Raw genomic sequence first — 15,337 nt, forward strand, 5'->3', positions numbered from 1 at the left:
TGGAGTCCCGGGATCAAGTACCATGTCAGGCTCCCTGCATGGAGCCTGCTTCTCCCTCTGCCTGTGTCTCTGCCTCTCTTGCTCTCTCTCTCTCTCTCATGAATAAATAAATAAAAATATTTTTAAAAATAAAAATAAAATCAACATTGAGTGGGAAAAATTAGAGAGGGTGACAGAACATGAGGGACTCCTAACTCTGGGAAATGAACAAGGGGTAATGGAAGGGGAGACAGGCGGGGGGATGGGATGACTAGGTGACAGGCACTGAGGGGGGGCACATGACGGGATGAACACCAGCTGTTATACTATATGTTGGCAAATCTAACTCCAATAAAAAATATACAAAAAATAAAAAATAAAATCCTAAAAAAAAAAACCATATAGTATCTGGATCCTATCCCCAGAGAACCTAATTTAATTGATTGGGTTAGGACTTGGGTATGGATATTTTTAAAAGCTCCCCAGGTGGGAAGCCTGGGTGGTGCAGTTCGTTGAGCATACAACGCTTGGTTTTAGCTCAGATCTTGATCTCAGGTTTGTGAGATCGAGCCCCAAGTTGGGCTCTGTGCTGGGCATAGTCTGCTTGAATTTCTCTCTTCCTCTCCCTCTGCCCCTCCCCCCATGCTTCCTTTCTCTAAAATAAATAAATAAGTAGATAGATAGATAAATAAATAAATAAATAAATAAATCTTTTAAAAAAATCCCAAAATAGTTCCCAGATGATGTTATGTGTAGCCAGAGTTAGGAACCACTAGGCCAACATGATGCTAACTTGGTTACTGCAGATCAAAATGACCAGAGCTGATAATGCTGGATAGTGGAGGGGGTATTGGAAAGGAAGTATATGCTGTAGTCAGGGCTTAGAAAAGACCTCTACCCAAACCTGTATCCATTTTAGGGTGATTGGTTTTCTTTATGAGAGAACCAGATGATGCCCCCTAAAATATGAATCCCATTTCTTTCCAACTTAAAGCCATATCCAAATGGACACCAACCCAAGGCCTTGGAAAACAAACATCCTTAGCCTTGTATCCTCTCAGACTCTTTATTGATGATTCATTACAAGTCAAACTTTGAAGTCACAGCAAAGGGATTTATTGGTTGAAAGGTCCCAGTGTTGTTCTCTCTTATCTCTAATTTGCCACAGTAAAACTACAATGTCAAACTGAGGAGGTAGAGATGGAAGAGAACTATAACTGGGAGTCAAGAGACCTAGATTCCAGTCTTAATACTAAAACTAACTTGCTGTGTGACCTTGACAAGATCACTTCAATTCCTGTGCAATGTGGACTTGAACTGATTTATAGATCAATAGTTCCATGATATAAGTCTATAGACCTATATCTCTCCCTCCTGACTTTTAAATGCTGCTTTTTGAGTGCTCCAGAAGCCAGTTCTGCTCATGTACTTAACCAGGTTGAAAAAAATCTCTTGATAGATTTAGATTTTGATTCCATGGTTCCCTGTTATCTGCAGAATAAACTCAAGCATTTTTAACATTCAGGTCACTATCCTCTTCCACTTGGTTTCAACTGATCTTTCTCATCTACCTTTCCACAATTTCTCTTCACATATTCTACTGGCAACATAGACAGTATTATTTGTTGTTCCTAGACATATCTCACAATTGATCATATTTTCCCCAGATTCCCTTTACCCTATTCCTACATGCCTAAATTTACATCATTTACCAAGATTCAGCTTAAGTGTGTCAAGCTTCAGATGCTCCCAATTCTTTTATTAGACTCCTAAGGCACTAATCATCTTATACTTTGAATAAGGGCTCTTTGTTTTGGTGGCTCTATGTTCCCTATTAGAATGGGAGCAACTTAATAGCAAGATCAAGGTGGGATTCATTTTTGTATTCACTAAAAGCCTAAGTAAATTACTTTGCACAAAACTGGTATTCAATAAATATTAATTAAGTAAAGAAAAATGTAGTTCAGTACATTAGAAGGACACCATAAAGAGATTTTCTTTTTTAAGTTCCCAGTTGTGATATCTTTGACACATACACAAACATGATATGGCCAAATTTCAGGACTATTCCGAAACCTAAATTAAAAGGTTTTCAATAGGCTGAGTGTTTCTCGAGGCCTTTTGTGCTCAATCTTCTGCTTTCACAAGTGATGTGAGATAGTTTTGTCCTCTAGGGGCTTAAAACAGAGTTGGACATTGAAGTTATACATATGGGAAATAAATGTGAATACTGTAACTCAGCATCCATATTAAGGGGTCAAACTCGAATGTCAAAATAAACGAGGTAATGTAGAGTTCCATGGGGGCATAACTCTAAGAAGACTTCACAGAAGGAATAGGACTTGAGGTGGACCTTAAGGGATGGCTAAAATCCTTTCTTGTCCCTTCTACTCAACAATGGTTCTCCTCTTAGTGTTTGGCAAGGTCAGAGAAAGTTTGAGGGTAGAAAGAGTAGCTCTGAGCTCTTTGATGACATCTACATTTGAGGCTTGAGGCTTCTCATAGGCTCTAAAATACAGAAGAGTAAACATGTACCATTTTCTATGGCTGCCATTTCCTGAGAGGTTGTTATCCATCCAGTAGCAATATGATTTTTTGAACTTCTATTGTATTATTGCATAAAAGTATTTTATACTTAATCTTACTTTATACTCACAAAAAGGTTTCTTACAAGGTAGGCATTGTCCCCATTTACAGTTAATAAAACTGGCTCAAAGAAGTTAAGCTTATCTAAGATTATGTAGCTAGTACTAGCTTCCTATAAAAGCAAAACAACTGCTACCACTTACTGAGTACTCATGTGCAAAGCAAATAGATACCTCATTCCATTGTTGCAGCAATCCTATGGGCATAATTATTATCTTCATTTTACAAATGAGAAAACTAAGACTCAGAGAGATTGTGGCTTGCCAAAGGTCTCACAGCTCTGAGGCAGAGCTAGGATTCAAAATCACACCTGGAAGACTCTGAAGCCTATTACATCTGAGACTTCACTAAGCATTCTGAGCCAATGATCTTTCTACCAAACAATACTTCTTCCTAATTTCTTTTTAACTTTGGTCTGCAACCTACTTTTAGTACAAATTTGACTTCCCCCTCCAACCCAACCTCTTCTCTCCCTCCCCATTCTCTGTAAAATGACCATAACCAATCTTAGAACTTGTTGATTTCTTAGTACCTCATGGCCATCAGTCTTCAACCTTAAACAACTTTCTTCTACCTTTCCTTATATTCATCTATATGCCACCTGAGAGCACAATAAGAGGAAGTTCTTTCTCCTTGTAGATTCTGCGGCTTGTCTAGTATCATTTCTTACTTTCTATGAAATTCTGCCATGCTCATCTGAAAGCCTCTCCTCTTTGTAGTTGCTAATTATTCTTTTGGATCATTTGAGAGTTAGGCTCCAGGAATGGAAGGGAATGAAAACAAAACACACTGGATTACTAAAGCATAACTAATCCAAACAAGCGAATGGGGGATAAGGCCAGCACAGCCAATTATTGCAGAAACAGATCTGTTTCTAATACTTCTGGAGCAGATGCAAATGCTACTCATTGTGATAGTTACCTCAGTGGAGAATTGATGGTCCTGTGGCAAGTAAGGCCTTACAAGCACTTTTTCTCCAAACCCTAAAACATGCCATCAGAATGCAGTCTTTTCTCTCTAGTCAAGACAAAGGAAAGAGCTAAGAAAGGCCCCTGAACATATATATTATAGGTATCCAGTGTGGATATATTCTTCACTTTTATATCAGAACCTGAGACAGAGTGAAGGGCTCCTTGCCCCATGCTCCCACTGGAATTTATTCTCACCCCCATCGGAACATGGAACACACTAGACTAGGACTGATTGCTTATATGTCAGCCTCACCATAAACCTTTGGAGGGCAGGGACCATGGCCTTTTCATCCTTTTCTCTCCCATTGCATAACACTATGTCTGAATACAAACAAATGCATGTAAATATATTATCTTCCCCATCCTACTCTCCAAAGAAAGGTCCTAAGTTCCTTTGTAGAAATGACACAAAAGTCCTCTCCAAAGCTAGGCCTGGTTAGAGCAGTGATATCAAAGGAAGATAAGATATTGGCTTGTATACTTTTGCTCTCCTCAAAGCTAATGCCCCTTAGAAAATAGGAAGGAGAAGATAGCTAAAGCCATTTAAGACATAAAAATGTGGTACTCAAGAAGCCAAGGTTCAAGCTCCGTCTCTATATCTTATAATATGTGTGACTCTGGGAAGTTGTTTCACTTCTCTAAGCCTCAGTTTTTCCTTAATGGGGAAATGAATGTGAAATGAGGGGAAAACCCTATTTCATAGGCATATCACAATTATAAGATGAAATAGGAAAAGGGAAAGTATCCAATTCTATGTCTGGAACAGAAAGGAGCCCTCGACAAAATTATATCACCAAATGATATTGATTTATATATATACAAATTACATATAAATTATTTATAAATTATATATAAATATAAATTATTTATAAATTATATATAACTATAAATTATATATAAGTATATATATTTATATTTTTATATAAAATATACATAAACCAATCACCCTAAGATGGATACAGGTTTGGGTAGAGGTCTTTTCTAAGCCCTGACTACAGCATATACTTCCTTTCCAATACCCCCTCCACTATCCAGCATTATCAGCTCTGGTCATTTTGATCTGCAGTGACCAAGTTAGCATCATGTTGGCCTAGTGGTTCCTAACTCTGGCTACACATAACATCATCTGGGAGCTATTTTGGGATTTTTAAAAAGATTTATTTATTTATTTATTTATTTATTTATTTATTTATCTACTTATTTATTTATTTATTTTAGAGAAAGGAAGCGTGGGGGAGGGGCAGAGGGAGAGGAAGAGAGAAATTCAAGCAGACTATGCCCAGCACAAAGCCCAACGTGGGGCTCGATCTCACAACCTGAGATTAAGATCTGAGCTAAAACCAAGCGTTACTGGATGGCAGATGGTGGGTGATGGACTAAATGGGTGATGGGTATTAAGGAAGGTACTTATGAGGACCACTGGGTATTATATGTAAGTGATGGATAACTAAATGCTGTTCCTAAAACTAATGTTACAATATATGTTAACTAAATGGAATTTAAACAAAAACTTGAAAAATCAAACAAACAAAACAAAGAGGCAACTACATCAGAAGTTTGGCTAATTTTTCACCAATGCCAGAACACTACCTCAGTTTTGTTTTCTGTGGCTAAGGCTGGAGGCATGGAGCTTTGAAAAGAGTGGCATCACACTAGCCTGTTGCTCACTGATTTAAGGTAGAAAGCAAAACTAGGCAATGATGTGGCCCAAATTTAGATAGTCTGGCTAATACTGGATAGTTAAGATCAGTACTTACATTAACTGAAACTATGAGTTCCTGCCAGCAGTCTGGAGCAGGACTGTGGAGGAACAGGAAAGGGGAATGCCTCTGAAATTTAACTTTGCAGTAGACAATGGTTAGGGAGGGCTAAATTACTGTGTGTGCTCAGTTTATAGGATCTGGCTGACCCCAAGACTTGGCAGCAGGCAAGACAAACTTCACTGTGATGAATATAATTTGAGTTACCCAACTCTTTACCAGACTGATGTGAAGATCAACACATGACTTATAAATTGAAGCAGTGTCTATATAGAAGTCTGGCCTTAATTGGTTATTTCCCTGAATAAGCGAATCTTAGGAAGGAGGAAGGCAAGGAAAGGGAATTATGTAACATATCTTTAATATTGTTTATATGGCAGGTATTTTGTTATTTCTTTTAACCCTAGCAATAATTCTGTGGGATGAGCTATTTCTCCTATTTATGGATATATAAACCAAGGTGTGCAGAGATTAAATAACTTAACTATTAATCATACAGACAAATGCATCAGTGGGTCAAGCCAAAGAATTCACAGAGTTAGTTATTTAGTGGAAATCTTATGGACTCCCATAGAATAACTTTTACTGAATTGTGCTCTGAGACAATGCCATCATCCTATATTTTTTATAGGATTTATAGGTTTTTATATGCAAAAATCCTTGAGAGAAAATGCTTCTTAGAAGTATTCTCTGGTCTCAAAAATGGATGTTTTGCTTTATTTAAACAATTTGCTTATTGTTACCTTAAGAACATATACTTATTTATTTATTTAAAAATATTTTTAAAGATATTATTATTTATTTGAGAGACAGAGAGTAAGTGAGTGAGAGAAAACATGAGTGGGGAGAGGGGCAGAGTGAGAGGAAGAAGCAGACTCCCCATTGACCAGGGAGCCCACCATGAGCAGGGACTCTAGGATCTGACTTAAGCCAAAGGCAGATGCTTAACTAAATTAGCCACTTAGGTGCCCCCAAGAACATGGATTTATATAACCATTAAGTTCTTTCTCTTTTCATTTTCTCTAGAAATTTTGGAGCCAAATCTGTGACGCTGCTGCAGTAAATGTGTAAGTCTTCATAGCAAACATTTTGTGTACTAACTCCATTCTTTCCATATCCCTACTATCCTACCTATTTCCCCTCTCTTGGCTTCATTTTTTCTCACCTGTACTCTCTAGAATCTAAGGTAGAAATCAACAAACATTTTCTGTAAAGTATTAGATAGCTAATATTTTAGGACTTGTAGCTCATAAGATCTCTGTTGCTACTACTTAATTCTGCTGTTTCAGTATGAAAGCAACTTTAGACAATATGAAATGAGGGGTGTATTTCTGCTGATGGATATAGAAACTTGAATTTCATATAATTTTCATGTGTCATGAAATATTATTTTTCTTTTGATTGTTTTCAATCACTTAAGGCCATAGTTTGCTAAACTCTGATATATGCTTCAAGAGAGCAGGGACTTTGTATGGCCTATTAATTCTTATATTCTCAACACCTAGAATGGGGTTGCACTCAATAAGTACTTAATAAGTACTTGTTGAATTAATTATTCTTACTATTTTTAAGTTCTTACATTTTCTATATTGTGAAAGCCTTAAATCCAGTCTGGAATAGGACAGGATAAAAAACAAGGCACATTTTAAGAAGGTCATCTAGCTAGATAGAAAGTAAAATCCATAATTTGAATCTAAGCCTCTGTGATATCAAAGTCCTTATTCTGTCCATTATACTGTATTATCTTTTTTTTAATTTTTATTTATTTATGATAGTCACAGAGAGAGAGAGAGAGAGGCAGAGACACAGGCAGAGGGAGAAGCAGGCTCCATGCACTGGGAGCCCGACGTGGGATTCGATCCCAGGTCTCCAGGATCGCGCCCTGGGCCAAAGGCAGGCGCCAAACCGCTGCGCCACCCAGGGATCCCTGTATTATCTTCATAGAATTATTTACCCTCTCCAGATACCTTCTGGCATAGCCTCAATCTCCAAACATGAGTCTCCAATAAAATTTACCAAAGTCAGCCACATCTTGAATTTGTAATTTAAAAAGTCCAGAGTTTTTCAGAAGTTGTGCCCCTTTGTCCCTATTTTGACTAATCTGAAAAATGAGAATGAGAAACCATCAGTTCACCATTTCAAAGCTTCTTATAAGAAGGTAAAGTAAAAGTTCTGCCTTATTGGAAATAACACAGGTAAAATTGAGATCCCAGTTCTGCCAGTTAGTAGCTGTGAACCTTTGGCAAGTCACTTAGCCAAAGATCCTCAGTTTTCTAGTAGGACAAAAAATAGTAATACATTTTTCACAGCAAGGTTGTGAGGATAGAAAATAGTTTGTCAGTGCCAGGGACATAGTTAATGTCAACAGCAGCAATAATAATATTGATAAAAAATCATTATTGTTAATTTATTCTACTAATAATAAATGCCTACCTTCTGACTATCAGGCATTGTTCTAAGCACTTGGGATATAGAGGTAAATAAATAGGCCTCAAATCCTCACCCTCATTAAGTTTACACTCTAGTGATTATTGTGAATGGCTTTTATGTTCTTATCCACCATTCCACTATTAGTGGTAGTAAACTGGAAACAGATTCCTACTTAAATATCTACAACCTCAGAAACATCTTAAGGTACAAAATAATCGGTTTCAATTCTGATTCCAAAGGGATTCCCAAGCACTTACCCTCCTTGTGGTGAGTCAGGGGCCGAGGAGCTGGTCTCTTTATGTGGAAGGAGGGGGTTTTAGTGGGCCCAGAGCCTGTCACAGGTCCGTTGGTGGCCTTTGGTATGGCCTTGGTCCCTCTGTCTTGCAGCCTAGACACCAACTTCCCCACATCCACTTCAGGACAGGACTCCAACTTGCCATCTGAAACAGGCCTGATGCTTGGAGACTTTCTCCCAGTGTCAGTTTCCCCACTCCTCTGAAAAGGCAGTTTGGGGTGCTGTGGAAGCTTGGAGGGTTCTATACTGCTTGTGATAATACCATTTGGTGTTTGATGTTGGATATCATCTAGGAAAAGATGGTGCAAAGAGGGAAGATTAATGCTAATTTTATTATCATTTCATTTTTATACATGCACACATAATATTGAAGAATTTTATACATTTTCAATGGAGGTATTATTGTGGAACAAATCACTGATATCTTGCAAAATCAATCTCTACCTACCTCAATCCATGTGGAGTCACAGATTCCATCAAATAGGAATTCAGTTCAAGATCTGAGTTTGATTTTTACCACCACAATCCAATAAAACCATAATATGCCAAGATGCTTTATTCAAAGGGATATATACCTTAAATGGGACTTAAGAGTCCTCAATTATAATTCTTTCTGAAGAGACATCAGTTAATCCTTAACTATTTCTATTTCTTTCAAAAGTAATTTGTTAAAGCCTCTCAAATTTAAAGTTAATAAACTTAACAGAATTTAACTTCATTCTCCATCCTCATAAAAAAACCTCCAACTAGCTACTTTATGTTCTTCCCTTAGCTTTTGTGGTCCACAATTTCTTGTGACAATTATTCCTGTTTTTCAGTTCTGATTCTTACTTAAAGCTTTGAGACTCTAATGAGAGCCAAGGATACTCTCCCTAGACAAATTTACTATACAAATATATGAAAAAAAATTAAAACTAATTTTAAGAGATTCAGAGTCCCTTAAAAATGTTAGCTCCTGTTGAGAACTCCTGCTGTAAGGAAACTGTCACCTTTCTTCATAATAGAAAACATAGATTAGAGTGCAGAGGTTAAGAATAGTGGTTCTAGTTGGCTAAATGAGACTTGAGAAACATGTCGAGCAGTTGTAATGCATATATCTTATTTGGATCCTGAATTTTTTAAAAGAAAATGACAGGAGAATTTGAACAGTGACTATATAATGTTCTTTGCTGTTGAGTTTCATAAGTTCTAGTATCTAAGATCTATAAAGAACTTATGAAACTCAACAGCAAAGAAACAAACAATCCAATCATGAAATGGGCAAAAGACATGAACAGAAATTTCACAGAGGAAGACATAGACATGGCCAACATGCACATGAGAAAATGCTCTGCATCACTTGCTATCAGGGAAATACAAATCAAAAGCACAATGAGATACCACCTCACACCAGTGAGAATGGGGGAAATTAACAAGACAGGAAACAACAAATGTTGGAGAGGATGTGGAGAAAGAAGAAGGAACCCTCTTGCACTGTTGGTGGGAATGTGAACTGGTGCAGCCACTCTGGAAAATGGTGTGGAGGTTCCTCAAAGAGTTAAAAATAGATATGCCCTATGACCCAGCCATTGCACTGCTGGGGATTTACCCCAAAGATACAGATGCAGTGAAATGCTGAGACACCTGCACCCCGATGTTTATAGCAGCAATGTCCAAAATAGCCAACCTGTGGAAGGAGCCTCAGTGTCCATCGAAAGATGAATGGATAAAGAAGATGTGGTCTATGTATACAATGGAATATTACTCAGCCATTAGAAATGACACCCACCATTTGCTTCGTCATGGATAGAACTGGAGGGTATTATGCTGAGTGAAATAAGTCAATCGGAGAAGGACAAACATTATATGGTCTCATTCATTTGGGGAATATAAAAAATAGTGAAAGGGGATAAAGGGGAAAGGAGAGAAAATGAGTGGGAAATATCAGAGAGAATGACTGAACATGAGAGACACCTAACTCTGGGAAATGAACAAGGGGTAGTGGAAGGGAAGGTGGGCGGGGGGGGGGGCGCTGGGGTGACTGGGTGATGGGCACTGAGGGGAGCACTTGATGGGATGAGCACTGGGTGTTACAGTATATGTTGGCAAATTGAACTCCAATAAAAAATATACAAAAAAAAAAAGAAAAAAAGAAATTATTGTTTGTTTTGTTTTCTTTCAGATATGATGATGGCATTGTAATTTTGGTTTAAAAAAGTCCTGCTATACTTTTTTTCATTAAAACTTTGGTTATGTTTGAAACTCTTCATAGTAAAATGTTAAAAGAAATGCAGGCTTTGGAGTCAGGTAGCCAGATCTGAATTTCAGTTCTGTTTATTTTATTTTTTAAAAAAGATTTTATTCATTCATTCATGAGAGACAGAGAGAGAAAAAGAGAGAGAGAGAGAGAGAGAGAGAGAGAGGCAGAGACACAGGCAGAGGAAGAATAAGGCTCCATGCAAGGAGTCTGACATGGGACTTGATCCCGGGACTCCAGTATCACGCCCTTGGCTGAAGGCAGGTGCCAAACTGCTGAGCCACCCAGGGATCCCCTCAGTTCTGTTTCTTATCTACTGTAGGACCTTGAGCAAGTTCATAATGTCTCTATACCTCAAGTTTTCTCCTCAGTAAAATGAGAATAATAATAGTACCTACTTCATGAGGTTGTAGTGAGGGTTACATAAGATGGTATACTTATTTCAATGCCTGAGACATAATAAATAACTCTATAATATAATTCTTAGTTGTCATTTATGCTATTATGCTCTAAGAGGGTAATGAGGCAAGAGTTTTTATGTGAGAAGGAAGGGCTATGTCTTGCTGTAAAGCATTTTTCCCCCAGAGAGCTTTCTTCTCCTTGAGAACCTGTCACCAATCACTGCTGCCACCATTATAGGGATAAGGGCCAAAAAGATTCCTTCTGTAGTTTTCCTACTCTGTACCAAGGTAGATATATAGCCCTGCTTGTATTATCCCTAGCACAAACGCCATCAGACTAGACCATTCAAACAAAATTTACCAAAGGCTGACAAACAATAGTAGGGGAATAAGCACAAAAAAGCCATATAACTAGATCATGTGCTTCCAGGATATGCCTTAAGGCAGAGGCCACCTGTAAACCTCCAGCATTTAGGAGTAACCTTAAGCATATTTACTCTTTCAGAACAATGAAGTGAACAGTGACATGAATTTCTTCTCTTGCGTGCTTTAGGCCCAACATTTCAGTTACATGTTTCTTTTTTTTTTCAGTTACATGTTTCTATTTGAATACTTTCTTCTAGGAGAAAGACCCTAGGAAATTTCATCCCTGCTCTACTTTAAAAGACACCACAGGGGTTAGCTATGCCCTACAGACCATAACAGCATTGTAATCATCTCAATACAGTAATGGAAGTCCAATCTCATGAAGATAATCCACATAAACAGTCTCAGAGAGGCCACTAACTTCCACATGGGAAAGGATATTTTCCTGACTCAAGGAAATAGGGAATGGAATGACAGCAGCAACTGTGACTTTGCAATGAGAACCTCTGCCAATGGAAACTATTTCTAGGTTCTGGAATATGCTGAATTATTATTGACAAAATGATAAAACAGTAATGATAATAATGACAGTGATGATAATGGTAACAGATATTATTATTTGAGTACTTTCTCTGTGTCTGGCCCTGCTGTAAATACTTCACATGGATTATCTCACCGTTATCTTCAAAATTACTCTATAAAGTAGTGAATTCTTATTAGTCCCATTTTATAGATAAGGAGTTTAAGGCACTGGGATGCTCAATGTCACAAAACTAATATGACAGAGCCAATTTTCAAAGTTTAAAATCTGTTTCCAGAGTCCACACTTTCTGAAGAGAGAGTTTATTCTTCCTATCAGGTAACAAAAATTTAGTATCATTCTCTTTCTTTAACCAGCCATCCATTTCCACAAGAAAACATATAGACCAGCTTCAGAAACTGCAGAAAACTGAGAATTAATCAGGATTGACAAGGAGACCTCACAAATAGGCAAGTAGCCAACTGGAAGCCTCTCTCCTATGTGTGGGTAAGTTATAGGGAGAAGTTTTGAGATGTAACATTCTATTGCAGCAGGAGAAATACATCAATTCCAATGAAAGTAGAATCATGAAAATAAGTGCTATGAGGAGGACAGTGATAATTCTGTCCAGATGGGCTGAAGATTATGTAAAAGAGGTACCATTTGAGTTGGGCTTTGAAGGATTATAATAGGTAGAAAAGGGGGGAAATGGAATTTCAGACAGAACAATTTGAAGGAGTGAAATTTCCTAGTTCACCCAAGAAAATGTAAAATAATAAAGTTTTGTGTGGCTTGAGCACAAGAACCAATTTTAGATGAAAACTGTGGGTAGTTGGAGATGAGGTTGTCCAGGGGGCTTGGGGCTGTATCATTAAGGCCATGAATGCCATGTTCAGGAATATGAGGACTATGGCTCTTTTTTTTTTTTGACAGAGAAGTGGCATTATCACATGTATTTTTAGAATATCACTTTAGGTTCATTATTAAAAATGACTAGAGAGACTAGAGGTAGGGAGACCAGATAGGAGATTTCTGATGACAAGGATCTAAATTAGAATAGCAGCAGCAAAGAGAGACAGATTCAAGGGATGTTGAAGAGTGGAATGGACAGTGCTTAGACATGTGAGCAGGAAGGAGTCCATGATGGTGAAAAGACTCACTGAAGTACTCTATATGAGGGGAATAAGAGGTTTGGGGGTAAAATAATGAAATGCTACTTGAAAAAGAACAGTGGTGAGTAGAATTGATTGCTTCTCAGAAGAGTGTTTAGATACCATATCATAGACAAATGAGTTCTGGAATGAGAGGATGCAAGTTACTGCTCTGTCATTGAGAAACTATGTGGATTGAGCAAACTACTTACCCTCTCTGAGCATCCAATGATTTCACTATGAAATGGATCTCAATTATGTACCTCAAGTGGGAAGTGATAAGAATTAAAGGAATATCTATTCACATCCACTAATGATGGCAAAAATTAAAAAGATAACAAGATACAGAAACAACCAAAGTATCTGTAACAGACGAATGAATAAACAAAATGTTACACACACACACACACACACACACACACACACACACACACATATGAATATTATTCAGCCTTAAAAAAGAAAGCTATCCTGCCATTTGCAATGATATGGATAACCCTAGAAGACATTATACTAAGGGTAGTAAGGCAGACACAGAAAGAAAAAAAATGCATAATTTCATTCATATGTGGAATCTGAAAAACTCAAATACATAGAATTGCATTGCATTTGTAGATAGCTATGGGTAGTATGGACATTTTAACAATATTAATTCTTCCAATACATGAACATGGAATATCTTTCCACTTATGTTTTTCTCAATTTCTTTCAGCAATGCCTTCTAATTTTCAGTGCACAGGTCTTTAGTTCCTTGGATAAATTTATCCCTAAGTACTTTTTGATGCTATTGTAAATGGGATGGTTTTCTCAATTTCTTTTTTTTGGTGATAGTTCACTGTTAGTATATAACCAAAGTTGATTTTGTATTCTGAACTTTGCTGAATTTGCTTATTAGTTCTAACAGTCTTTTGGTGGAGTCTTTAGAGCTTTTCTTTTCTTTTTTTAAAAATTATTTATCTATTTATTTGAGAGAGAGGCACAAGAGAACACAAGTAGGGGGAGCAGCAAAGAGAGAGGAAGAAGCAGGTTCCCCACTGAGCAGAGAGACCAACATGGGGCTCTGTCCCAAGACCCAGGGATCATGACCTGACCCAGAAGGCAGATGCTTAAATGACTGAGCCACCTAGACATCCCTAGAGTTTTTCCTATATAAGATCATATCATCTACAAACAAATTGTGTAATTTTTCTTCTTCCTTTCTAACTTGGATGCTTTTCTTTTTTCCTTTTCTTGGCTAACTTCTCTGCCTAGGACTACAGTATTATGCTGAATAAAAGTGGAGACAGGGGACATCCTTGTTCCTGATCTTAGAAGAAAAGCTTTCAGCTTTTCATCTTTGAGTATAATGTTAGCTGTGGGTTTGTCATATATGGCCTTTATGATATTGAAGTACATTCTTTCAGTACCTAATTTATTGAGAACTGTTATCATGAAATACTGTTGATAAATATGCTTTTTCTGGATCTACTGAAATGATCATATAATTTTTATCCTTAATTCTATCAATGTGATGTGTCACATTTATTGTTTTATTTATATTGAACCATACTTTTATCCATCCTAGAGATAAATCCCACTTGATCATGGTGTAAGATTGTTTTAATCTGCTGTTGAATTCAGTTTTCCAGTATTATGTTGAGGATTTTTGCATTTATGTTCATCAGGGATAATGGCCTACCAATTTTCCTTGTTTGGCTTGGTATCAAGGTAATGCTGGCCTCATAAAATGAGATATGGGCAGCCCCGGTGGCTCAGTGGTTTAGCACCGCCTTCAGCCCAGGGCGTGATCCTGGAGACCCAGGATGGAGTCCCACGTCCGGCTCCCTGCATGGAGCCTGCTTCTCCCTCTGCCTGTGTCTCTGCCTCTCTGTCTCTCTGTCTGTCTCTCATGAATAAATAAATAAATAAAATCTTTTTTAAAAAATGGGATATGATTGCTCCCACTTCTTGAAGTTTTTGGAAGGATTTAAGAAGGATTGGTATTCTTCATTAATGTTTGGTAGAATTCTTCAGTGAAGACATTAGGCTGTGAAGCTTTTATTGGTTGGGAGGTTTTCAATTGCTGATTCAATCTCCTTACTCAGTATTGGTCTGTTTAGATTTTCTATTTCTTTATAATTCAGTCTTGATAGCTTATATATTTCCAGAATTTTACCCATTTATTCTGGGTTATTCAATTTGTTGGCATTTAATTGTTCACAGTTGTCTCTATGATCCCCTGTTATCAGTTATAATGCCTCCTCTTTCATTTATATTATTTGAGTCTTCTCTCTTTTTTCCCCTAGTCTAATACATTTCAATTTTATTTGTTTGTTTTAAAAAACACTCAATTTCTTTGATTTTTTCTATTGTTTTTTTTAATCTTTATTCTCTTTATTTCCACAGTGATATTTACTTTTTCTTTCTTTCTGATAACTTTGGCCTTCTTTTTTTCTAGTTCCTTAATATGTAAAGTTAGGTTATTTCTGATCTTTTTTTTCTTAATGTAGGTATTTAACACCATAAACTTTCTTCTTAGAACAGCTTTTACTACACTGCATAAGTTTTGGTACAGTGTGTTTCCATTTTTGTTTGTCTCATAA

General features: G+C 37.2%; 1 protein-coding gene across 5 annotated transcripts in view; it reads right to left on the minus strand.

Moving 5' to 3' along the window:
- OPHN1 (oligophrenin 1) overlaps positions 1–15,337 on the minus strand; it is a 519,936-nt gene that overhangs the window by 21,400 nt on the left and 483,199 nt on the right. For all 5 annotated transcript variants that reach the window (XM_025466070.3, XM_035711487.2, XM_035711488.2 and 2 more), the window contains one exon: positions 8,044–8,370. In XM_025466070.3, the coding sequence (XP_025321855.1) occupies positions 8,044–8,370 (327 nt within the window). The remainder of the gene's footprint in view (positions 1–8,043; positions 8,371–15,337) is intronic.

This window comes from Canis lupus, chromosome X (genome assembly GCF_003254725.2).
Source record: "Canis lupus dingo isolate Sandy chromosome X, ASM325472v2, whole genome shotgun sequence".
NCBI classification, from domain to species: Eukaryota; Metazoa; Chordata; class Mammalia; order Carnivora; family Canidae; genus Canis; species Canis lupus.